At 32.4% G+C, this 12534-nt stretch overlaps 1 protein-coding gene across 4 annotated transcripts; it reads right to left on the reverse strand.

The window, feature by feature from the left end:
• Positions 1-343: 343 nt before the first annotated feature.
• LOC111905615 (inositol transporter 4) lies at positions 344-5058 on the reverse strand. Of its 4 annotated transcripts, XM_042898704.1 has the most exons (8): positions 4905-5058; positions 4284-4471; positions 4138-4208; positions 3066-3401; positions 2790-2897; positions 1851-2462; positions 883-973; positions 344-822 (listed from the first exon to the last, which is right to left on the reverse strand). In XM_042898704.1, the coding sequence occupies exons 2-8, from the start codon at positions 4414-4416 to the stop codon at positions 500-502; spliced, it is 1674 nt and encodes a 557-aa protein (XP_042754638.1). In that variant the 5' UTR covers positions 4417-4471; positions 4905-5058; the 3' UTR covers positions 344-499. The 4 variants fall into 4 exon arrangements, with proteins under 4 accessions (XP_042754638.1, XP_023757075.1, XP_023757076.1 ...); XM_023901307.2 differs by having other exon boundaries at positions 344-973; XM_023901308.2 differs by having other exon boundaries at positions 344-973; positions 4794-4916.
• Between the last annotated feature and the right edge of the window lie 7476 nt (positions 5059-12534).

Here is a 12534-nt window from a genome sequence, read left to right on the forward strand (position 1 = left end):
AAAGATTTTTTTTGTGCACATATCACATTCTCATTCAATTTGTCAAATATCATTTTGTGGTTATTTTGAATTAATTTTTCTCTCACATGTCATTTTATGAGTTTTCTTAGTTTATTAAATTCCACATAATATTTTAATTTAGTAATTACAATAAATATAGTAATAAATAGATATCAATTTTATTAATGGACTTACCTTCTAATTTTCAAATTTCCAAATTAAAGCTCATTAGTTATTTTATTTAAATTATTATTTGTTAAAATTTAAAAAATAAATATATCATTTCAATTTCAATAATTCATTATTTTTTTTTTATTTTCTTATAAATTCAAAGTTCTCGATCTTTATATTTAACTTTTTTTTTAAAATTAACTCATGTAATACATGGTCTCACAACTAGTTTTCACCAATAAAAGACAAGAAAAAAACCTTCCAAACTCACGTAACTAAGCTTAGATAAAACACAAAAACCATTTCAAATCCCTACTTAAACTAAAACCTAAGAAGCTGATTTAATCTCCTCATCTTTGCTACAACATAACGTCGGTCGATACCCTTTTTCCAACATCTTCTCCACCTCTTCAAACTGCAACCCTTTCGTCTCCGGGACAAGTAAAAATATTGCCACAAGTCCCACAGACGAAAAGGCTGCAAACAAAAGAAACGTTCCCGCAGACCCTAATGCTTCTGTCAGGGTTAGGAATGTTTCACTGACAATTAAGTTTGAAACCCAATTCGAAACCGCCGCAATCCCTCCGCCAGTGCCTCGGTAACGTAAAGGGTATATCTCGGAATTTACAATCCAAGGCACAGTCCCCATACCTGGAGCATAGCATAGAATGTATAATCCGAGGACTAAAACCGTCAAAATGCCAAACTTACTTGGGCAACCGTAAGTGTACCATGTACGATGTTGTGCTCGGCATGTGGATCGTGTGACAGTGTCTGCAACCAAACATGCCCCTGCATTGTACTGTTCAATGTATGAGATAATTAGCAACACACTTTTGTTTAATTAACTAATAGGTTTAAATGCAAGATATAGCAATGTACTCTCATTAATTGTTTATAATATCTTAGTTTCATTATTTTTGTTAAAACGTCATTGGTCATAGTATAAAATATATACCGAATTATAGTAATGAAATATGTCATCCCTATACGCAACAATCCACTGCTATAATTGTTTTTTTTTTAATGTGTAATGTTCTAATAAGAAAATAAATCAGAAAATACAATGTTATAATTAGGCAGGTTCATAAAACTACAATATCTTAACAAGAAAAACTATGTTCTAATAGAAATGAGAGTAGGATGTTTTAATAAAAAATATAAATAGAATGGGATTATCAGTTTCCGTTATTATAATTTGGTAGAATTAACAATGTATGATGTCTTTATAAGAAAATGATTGAAATTCCAACGGTAAATCTGGGTAGAATTTACAAAGTACAATGTCTTAATAAGAAAATTTCAGAAAGCACAATGATGTAATAGGAAGAAATGAAAGTATAATGATGTAATAGGAAGAAATGAAAGTAAGATGTTAAAATAAACAAATACACCTAACAAGATTATTTACATCGTACTTTGACTAATAGGGTTAAATGCAAGAAACGGAAATGTACATTCATTTCTTCCTATTACATAATTATATTTTGATAAATCTACCAAATTATAACAGTGTCATTGAAATACAAATCAATCTTGACTGCTATAATTGGTAGATTTTTCAAAGTACAACGTCGTAATAAGAAAAACTACAAACATTAAAAATGAAAGTAGGATGCTATAATAGACAAATAATGAAAGTACGTTGCCAATTCTTAATACAAAATATCAAAACTTACAATATTTTGTCCGTTGGCACAAAAGGCGCAATCAGAGGAAGCTCTCAAGCAAGTCATGCAGTTCCAAGACGCAGGACTCGATGCCATTTTGAAATCCAAACATGTGGAATTAACCCCAAAATGATTCGATTCGATCACACTAACAATCGGAGCATGAATCGAAGCTTGAAAGAACATAATCGATAAAACAACAAGGCAAACAATGATTCCAATCATTGAAACAATCATCAACCTCCTTCTCCCAAACCTATCAACAAACAACATACTTAAAACCGTGCCAATGGAATTGAGCCCCGTGGTAATGAGCGAAAGTGCTAAAGCTGTTCTATTGGAGGCGAATCCTGCAAGTTGAACAATCGTTGGACTGTAATACATTACGGTGTTGATTCCCACGAATTGTTGGGCGACTTGAACTGTGATTCCGGCGTATAATCCCCTTCGGACAATTTTATTACCAAATGCACTTTTTATCTTTGAAAAAGGCCCATCTCCTGTTGATCTTTCATCTTCTTTTTGGGTTTCGATGGATAATTGTAACGATTTTAGTTCTTGTTCTACTTCGTTAGCCGGATAAATCTTTTCAAGGATTTCTGTTGCCTCTTTTATCCTATTCTGGTCAAACATAGGTTGTGTTAATGTTTCTATTTTTTCATATTTTTAGGACTAGGTTACATATTCGGTCTCTGTCCTTTACTCAAAATCACAATTTCGGTCCATTTTCTGAAATCTTCCAAACGTTGTTCTTACGTTTGCATTTTCTGAAATCTTCTAAAACTGGACCACACTTGCAATTTTGAGTAAAACGTAGGGACCGAATCTGTAACAACATGCAAACTTAACCACAAATTAAGAAAGATTTCATAAACTGGACCAAACATGAAATTTTGAGTGAAACACAAGGACCAAAATCGTAATTCAGTCTATTTTTAGTCTTTTTACCTGGCCATACAACCATCTCGGGGACTCAGGGAGAAAACACATCAAGATAAACTGCACCAAAGGTGGAACTCCAGCTATCCCAAGCATCCAACGCCAGTTTCCACGTGTCTACAAAAAAAAAAAACAAAAATCATCATTACAAATATATATATATATATATATATATATATATATATATATATATATATATATATATATATATATATATATATATATATATATATATATATATTTTTATGTCAAAAAGTTAATAGATTGATTGTGTTAAAAGTGTACCTTAGCGAAAGCTAAATTGATGAGGTAGGATAAGAACTGTCCTCCTGTAAGGAGTAAGCCATTAGTGCTAACAAGCGCACCTCTGATTCTAGCAGGAGAAGCTTCAGAGATGTATAATGGTGATGTCATGGAGACTATTCCAACACCCAAACCAACAAAAAGTCGACCCGTGATTATGACCCATGGGTTTGGAGCTAGAGCCATGACTATTGAACCAATCATGAATAAAAAGTCAGCACACATTATTGACTTTTTTCTCCCGAATCTATCGTTCATCCATCCACCGAATGCTGCACCAATGATAGCTCCAGCTACAGCTGTGCTAACAATCGTTTCCTGAAAATTCAAACAGGGAATGTTGGATCTTTTGTGAGGAAACTTGTAATTAAAAAATGGGCTTAAATGTAAGAAATAACAACATACTTTTGTTGATTTGTTTATTATTGTATCCTACTTTCACTTCTTTTAAAAAAAAAATGCACGTGGATTATAACAAATGTCATCCAAATGCACCGCAATTTTCATAGTTAACAAGAAAAAAGAATTGAAAATAAAACGTTTTAGTAGAAATAAAGGAAAATAATTTTTGCTATAAAACACAAAAAAAAAAAATGAAAATGAAAGTAAGTTGTTTTTTTTTTTTTTTTTTTTTTGCATTTCGTCGAACAAAAAGTAGCATATTTCAACTTTATCGAAGTCATAGGAAGTAAATTACGATTTTTGAACAAATAATTGTGTAGATTTTTCAAAGTACATTTAATAAGAAAAGGAATTGGAAATAAAATGTTGTAGTAGAAAGAAATGAAAGTACATTGATGTTTCTCACATTTAGGCCGGACAAAAAGTAGCATATTTCAACTTTATTAAAGTGAAAATTAACAAATTTGGACTTGGAACAAAGAATTGAGTTGGGATTCTTTGGGTTTTACGTGACAATATAAGGTTGTATAACATGTTACAAAGTATGCATATATCAACTTTGAATTTGATAAATATTAATTTTAACATAAAAATGACAATTAGGAGAATGAATTTTATCGATTAGAAAGAAAGGATCTAATTTGTAGCTTACTTGCAACCACGTATGCCTTTCAACTTCTTGAAAATCATCTCGGATATATAGAGAGGCACCCGAAATTACCCCTGTTTTTTGAGTAAAATCATTAATATAAACATAATTTTAAATTTTTTTTTTTTAAAAACAAGAGCATAATTTACCTGTATCATAACCAAATAAGAGCCCTCCAATTCCAGCAGAAAGAGCAAGCAGCATTATATAAGGTTTACCCCAAATGATCTTAAAACATTCTGAAAACTCGGTTTTATTTGGTTTTGTAACACCCCCTTCCATTTTCCAATTTCTTTTTGTATATTGACAATAAATTATCAAAAACTAAAAACACAACCTGCAATGAAAAACAAACGTACCCAATGCTCAAAATTTTGCTAAAATGTCAATAAAATTCTGTACGACATATCATCAAACACTTTTTATGCAAAATCGACCATGTTCAGCTTTCATGCAAACAACTCAGTCATCAATGAGATGATTCATCTGAACTTGTTTAAAATCAAACCACTAACTAAGATACTAAGATTAAGGTCTAAATTGCGCCCTAATTTGTTTACTCAAACTGAAAGCACGCAAAGATCACAGTTTTTCTTCTGTCGAAGCATGCAAGACAAACATAAAACATAATTTGAAAGATAAAACATGTTTTGAACAACCTTCACCTCAAGAAAAAGGAATTATTGGGTATTCAACTTTGATGCTTTCAAAAACCGATAACGAACGGAAATTCAATGCAAGAATTGAAATAGAAGATACAAGTAGTGTACCTTAAGGATAATATCTCTTTTCTTCCTCTTATCTGAATTTAAAAACTAAAAACCTCGTCTATTTAGGAAGAGTATTGGTTGAATAGAATGAGAATCATGGCATCGGATTTAGTGGAAGGATAGTAGGAACTGGATTCTAGTTGGTTGTTTTTGAGTTTCCTGCTTTAAATGATCCTGTTACAACTCTGACAGAATCCAACGTAAGTTTCAGTTACATCCTTTGACTTATAGTTATTGTTCATTTCTGGCTTCTTTTCACAATCACAGCCATTTATGTTAATTGAAAGCTAACATTTGTTTTATTAATTTTAGTGAACATATTAATTACAGATTGTAAAAGTTAATTTCATGTTTTGGTTATTTACCACATTGGTTAGTGAATATCTGAATTAGAAAAAAAAAAAAAAAAGAAATATAAAATTGAGATAATTTAACTCGATTGTTATTAAGCATTTTAATTGAATTTAACCATAAAAAATAAGATTATAAGCTAAAAGGTTAACTTATTTAGTTGGAACTTTTAACCTATATGGTCCCATCAAATAGTACTAAGTACATAACAATAAACCTATCTAGATCGAGCTTATAAAGTTTGCTTTTAAACTATCTCAATGGCCTCATCAAACACAACATAACAATAAATAAAATAAAAATTTTAAAAAAGTTTATACACGCCTACATTACTATAATTAATAATAAGGGTTGCGTTTGGCATAAATGATATGTTGAAGGGTGTGTATGTCACTTAGTTATAATAGAAGGTGCATGCATAATGTTTCCGTAAGATAATGGGTGTTGTTATCTACACTCTGTTATCTAGTTATTGGTTTGTTGGAGAGTACATATATTAATTATTATAATTATAATATTATAATAAAAATAGTATTAAAGAGAAATTATATATATATATATATATATATATATATATATATATATATATATATATATATATATATATATATATATATATATATATATATATATATATATATATATATATATATATTATGTTATACCCGTATCTATCACTACCTATTCTAATAAATGAAACCTAAAAATAACACGTATCGGTTTTTAGAATGTCTCTTTCACACATCATATTTTTCTATGATTTTTATTATTTCTTTTTTTAGTAACAAATCAAATTAAATTCAAATTTTAAAAATACAAAATTTTATCTTAATAACATTATTATGTTTATTTTATTTAATAAATTAATTCATAATTTAATTATAATCGATAATATCTTGGTTTTTTTTATATTTATTATTTTTTTATTTATATAAAAATTTTAAATATCCTGATCGTGGTTTCCACTGGTTATAACCTAATCTATAATATATGGTCAATTTTATTTTCGGAATATTATTTTTATATTTCTTTTACTTTTTAATATATCCTTAGCATTTGCTTTTTGTAGCTTTTAGTTTCAACCTCCCACTCATTTTCCTTTTCATTTACTTTCACTATGTTATTCTTCTTTTCTCCAAAAGCAATCACTAGCACTCACGATTCGATTCGTCTTGACTTAGTTTTTTGCCAAAAATCCGAAAAGAACAAAAGAATATCGGTTTTGGTCGATTTTTGGGTTTAACATGATTGCTTTTTTTGGTATTTATGGTCATCTGTTTGTATTTGAATAAAGGTATGAAAGTATAAAACATTATAAATATACATTTCATTATTGAAGTCAAATCTGATGAAGACATACGCATATATTTGTTATCACTAAATGTAATAGCAAAAAGAGAGTTATAAAAGTCATATATAAGAACACAAATAATTGGAACGCAGGGAAAATTGGAAAAACTGTAAATAATTAGTCACGTAGGAAATTTATGTGTAATAAAACATATTTATACTAAGGCACAATTTTTATGTTTGGTTTATAAAACAAAAAGGGAACAATCAAATCATTAATATATATATATATATATATATATATATATATATATATATATATATATATATATATATATATATATATATATATATATATATATAAACAAATGTATCTATGTTAAAAACGAAATTTTATTAAAAAGAATCATGACACGATCATCATAAGTTACCAATCTGAAAATTCATACATACCAAATAACACAAAGCAAAACCCAAATTTAAAGATAAATTTTGATAAGTAAAGAAAGAAACACTCTTTGCGATTTGATCATGTGGCTATTTCATAGCACCATGTAGAATTTCACAAAAACCACCAAGCGGTCATTTTTGTAACTAGACACAAACACCATGCATATATCTAGATATTCCTACATTAAAGACAACAAATGAGATCAGCAACGTTTGTATCAACTTAAGGGCATTAATATTCATGTTATATTTGTTTTTTCGAAACGAATCTACAACCTTCTGTAGCAGAAGATGTGGAACAAACGGCTGCAACATTTAATAAAAAATCTGTTTGTTTTTTAACGTCTGCAGACTGCTACAGTAAGTTAAAGTAAAATGTAAAAATATTTGAAGTAGGTCTGACAATTGGGTTGAGTTCGGGTTGGCGGGTTGGTGGATCAGAAAACATAAATCAACTCAACCCATATAATATATGGGTTGATGGGTTGGCGAGTCACGGGTTGGCGGGTTGGAAACTTCAACCCAACCTAACCCATATAAACCGTTTAAGTATATGGGTTCGCGGGTTCACAATTTAATGGGTCAAATCCAACCCATATAACATGTTTAATAAATCAACAACACATTTTAAAAAATTAGGTTTTTTCAACATAAATTTATAAAAAAATTAAAGTAGTTAACATAAAAAAAAGGTTTTCAGCATAAATTCATAAAGTCAATAACATCTAAATAAAAATGAAAAATAAAAACATTCAGAGAAAGTGAATGTGTTCTTCGTTCGTGACTCGTGAAAATAACAACATGTATTTTTTTCTTTTTTTGATTAATGAACAGCAAACGTAGATTAGTCAAATACGAATACGGAAGGCATACAATTATACAAAATATTATGAACACGGGTTGGCGGGTTGACTCGCGAACTCGAACAGATAACCCAACCTAACCCATGAAATAAACGGGTTGGTGGGTTGGGGGGTTTGCGGGTCAAAAATCTAAACCCAAACCCGACTATTTTCAGGTTGAGTCGGTGTCGGGTTACGGATTGGGTCGAGAGTTGTCATCCCTAGTTTGAAGCAGTTGGTTTAGTGTTGCGACACGCAACACACGCACAACAATTTTTAAGTCAGAAGTCTTCTGAAAAACAAACACTTGCGAAGAGTCAAGGCTATGCGACGCAACAATAAATGGTCTGAAGTGGTTTTTTAAAAAAAGCAAACAACACCTCATCAAACACCATATAACTAACATGTGTATTAGTGTATGTTTTGATATATGTAAATACTAGGTAGGTTTTTAGGTCGTGCTAAGCACAACCCTAAAAAGGTAATTTAGGCATTTAGAAAATTAATGTAGAATGTTATAACTTGAAGGATTTATGTTATGGATAAAGAATTCTAAATTCGTTGCTTTTAAAAAAACATTAGTAAAGAACCAACTATGTTCCTATTATGGTAAGAAATTAAAAGTGATGCTATTATAGGTAAAAGTTGAAAAAATATTGCTATTACAGATATAACTAAAGTAGATTGTCTAAGCATTCCTTCTCCATTAACTGCACGAATCTACAACCACATTATTAGTTTAAACACAATATAAAAATCATTAAATTAGTCCCTAACCCTTCTAGGCATCTCTCATCTATTCTCAAACGATGTCTCATGCTTCCTGTCAATGTATGTCTTCATACCAAAGCATGATGATGCCTTTATATGTTTAAGAAAGAAATATTCAGTGGGGAATGGGAACTGTGTGTCACTTGATCTTAAATTGTGGAGTGCAATAACTGGGTTCTTTAGATCTGATAGCTTGTATGTATTAAGGCTAGGACCCAACAACATATTTTATAACTTGGAAGAGGGATGCCATAATCCAAGCTACAAAATATTTGAAGGTAGGTAAATGACGAATTACCAATTTCCACCACGAAAAATGAAAAAGAATTTTAGGTTTTAAGTGAATTGAAACTCTTAGATCCTTTGAGATTCATTGAACTATTCAATGACATGTTTAAATCTCGGTTGTGCCCTTCAAGTTTGTGACTGGGATGCTGAGGATCACAAACAATGAGTGAATAACCATGCAAATTAGTTTGGTACACCCAATTTTACAACCACCTAATCAATGTGTCGGTTAACCATACACGCTCCATTAATCTATGATTAACATCAAGCTACCATTTTCCATGCATTGTCAGTGCCAGATTAGTGTGTTGGTTAACCACACACGCTCCACTAACGACTTAACAAGATGCAAAGTGCAATTTCATGGGTTAGCACCATATTCTCATTTTCCTAAAGTAACTAAGATTGGGAATTTAATAAAATTTAGTTACTTTTTATTTATCATTATACTTTTAATGAAGGGAGAATTAGAGTCATATCCTAACCGTTCGGCTAACGACCATCCACCAGTCAAGGAAGCGGTGGGTGAGAGTGGACACCCATTAAACTACCATTTTATAGGCAGTAACCTTATACCCCACCTTATAGACCGGCTTAGTGAATGAGGCCTACTAACGGTAAGACTGACTTTGTTCTTATACATATATATATATATATATATATATATATATATATATATATATATATATATATATATATATATATATATATTAAACCTATAATAGTATAATAGTATAAGGGTAGAATTTTATACTTTAAAATTTTAGGGTTTAATTTGGAATATAAGTATTCATGGGGGGAAACTTTACAAATTCCAAAACTTGAGGGCAAGTTTTGAACAATTCAAAAACTTTTGGTTTCCATAACTTATGATTTTAGTATGGTTTTATGGAAGACTTTTTAAATTTCATAAACTAAAGACAAGTTATGGAAGACATAAAACATTTTATGACGACATTAAAAATAGAGACTCTTCCATTTTCATAACCTATGAGACTTAATGTGATTTTAAATGAAAAACTCTTCATTTTCCATAACTTGAGGACAAGTTATGGAGATCATAAAAACCATTAAGATCAAATTACCAATTAACACAATAATCAAGTATTTTTTCAATGAACAAGATCAAACTCATAAGCACAGATAATTCATATCAACAATTTTCAAGAACTTAGCTAATCAAATGAACTAACACATATCTTGAAACTTTGACAATTATCATTTATTTGGATGAGAATAAACATTACCATCACATCAAAATCAAATTTTATGAACAAAAACACTTTGTGGTAATGATTCTAATCCAAAACAGGCCACAAAAACTCGAAAATTTGCATCCAGGACAGCCAACTTGTCGAGTGTATGAGCTGACTCATCGAGTTGGTCAAATATGTGAGTGGACTCGGCGAGTCACTCATCCAACTCGGCGAGTCCAAGGCTAAAAGCATGCGACTCAGCGAGTTAAGCACTGAACTCGGCGAGTTCCGCTGTCAGAGTGAAGAAAATTCGATTTTTTTTGCTTTGAAAACCAATAAAAACATCAAATATAATAGAAAACAACCCATAAATCTGATACCACTATTGGGTTTTGTATACTACAACATCCTATGGTGTGCACATACAACCCTAAATGCATTGGATCTATGTTATCTCCAATTATACATGTAACGGTATTTCCACATCATTAAGCCTATAACTAGCATGCAATTAACATAAACAATATGAAATACTAGTTAGGATGAAATACCTTTTATGTAGCTTGAAACCTTGTTGTATTTGACCTTAAGAGCTTAACACCAAAAGTGTGAATGCCTCAAATGGCTCACAACTCACCTATGACAAAGGTGGCTCTTGAGAGAGAATATCCATGCATCAAAATGAAGCACCTGATTCCTGGTACGCATTAAATTTAAACATTTCTGTATTTTCTCTTGGACTCGACGAGTTGGTGGCCCAAATCGTCGAGTAGGGTCGTGATCCGCGAGCATTTTAAGTGACCTAGTTGACGAGTCGGGAGACTGACTCAGTGAGTAAGTGTTGTATGAGGGAAACCCTAAATCTGAGGATTTGCACCCTATTTAAACGACTTAACTCAGCCTCCCTCGTCCCTATCTCTCCCAAGAAGATGTATATCGAAACCCTAGCCGTTTTGTGTGATATAAGGCCATTTTGGTGCTTTTGGTTGGCTTGTGAAGCTTGAAAGGAAGGAAGAAGCTTGGAAATTCGAGTTGGGGCTTGTAGATCCAGAGATCTTATTCCATCTTCAGCTCAAGCAAGGTAAATGCCCCGTGTTTTGGTCTTCCATTTGGTTGTTCATCTTTAGGGCTTAGATTTTGGGTGCATTTAGGGCTTCCTAAGCCATTTTCGAATTTGTATAGTGATTCATGGGGTTCTACTCTTAGATCTGAGTCATTGGAGGGGTCTCATGGCATAAAGGTGCCAACTTTATGGCCATGAGAGCCCCATGCACATTGTAGAGCACCTTTTATGGATTTTTGAGCCAAAAACCCCATGCATGTGCACCAAGTTTGGAACTTTACGTATAAAATGGACATTAGGAGGCCAGATCTATGATTTTGATGTGTTAAGACCCACTTAAATCGGTTGTATAGAATTGGTCAAGGATGGACTCGCCGAGTTGTTCTTGGGACTTGACGAGTTGAGGTGTAATGACCACCAAATCCATTCTGCAAATGGACCAGTTGTTAGGGAGGGAAGTCTCGTAGATGTTTAGACGCGAAAAAGGACCTAAGAATCATGGGACTCGACGAGTGTATGAACAGACTTGGCGAGTCCAAGGCAATCTCCCAACCTATGAAGGTTGACTCGACGAGTTGTTCATACAACTCGGCGAGTTGTAGACTGTACATGTTCTTATAAGGGAGATGCACTCGCTGAGTTCAAGAAAGAACTCGGCGAGTCGGATGAAGATGGTCCTGATAGTTTGAAGGAAGAAGAACCCGTCGAGTTCTTCCTAGACTCGACGAGCGGAGTCGAGGTTGTATTGGATTAGTGGCGTGTGGACTCGATGAGTCAGGTCAACTGGATGTTGACTTTGACCAAGCTTGAGTTTGTCTGATTATGGTATTGACCCTGGTTAGGGTCATATATTCTGTTTGATGACATGAGGATTGTCATGTAGGGATTGAGGATTCGAGGGGAGCCGACCTTCACACCGAGGACAGTTCAGACGCTACACGACATCGAGGTGAGTTACCTTCCAGTAGGGGTGAGTCTAAGGCCACAATGCCGACCCACCAACAAGGATATTTAGTAGATAATTGTCTTTGTGATAATTATCTTGGTTTGGTTATGTGACTTGGTAATGAGATATGCTTGCGTAATATGAACGTTGTGTTAGTGGTAGTGACAGGGAATAGTCTTTCCATGGCATAGGTCGTTAGGGCCAATGGGTAGGTCAGTACCCCAATATGCCTAACTGTATGTTTATATCTTGCTATTGTACTCTAGTGGTAGGGGTAAAATAGTCCCCAGTTATCGGTTGAAAGATATCGATGGTGGATACCGGTTGAAAGATATTGATGATAGTTACCGGTTGAAAGATACCAATGATAGTTACCGGTTGAAAGATACTGACGATATTATATGGTATGCGGTGTGATGGGGGAACTCACTAA

The sequence above is a fragment of the Lactuca sativa genome, chromosome 1 (genome assembly GCF_002870075.4).
Source record: "Lactuca sativa cultivar Salinas chromosome 1, Lsat_Salinas_v11, whole genome shotgun sequence".
Taxonomy (NCBI): Eukaryota; Viridiplantae; Streptophyta; class Magnoliopsida; order Asterales; family Asteraceae; genus Lactuca; species Lactuca sativa.

Coding starts and splice junctions, on each gene's coding strand:
- LOC111905615 (XM_023901307.2), bottom strand. CDS start 4,416: ATGGAAGGGGGTGTTACAAAACCAAATAAAACCGAGTTTTCAGAATGT. Junction 2,898..3,065: donor TCAATTTAGCTTTCGCTAAG/GTACACTTTTAA, acceptor TTTTTTTTGTAG/ACACGTGGAAACTGGCGTTG. Junction 2,463..2,789: donor CGAGATGGTTGTATGGCCAG/GTAAAAAGACTA, acceptor ATGTTTGACCAG/AATAGGATAAAAGAGGCAAC.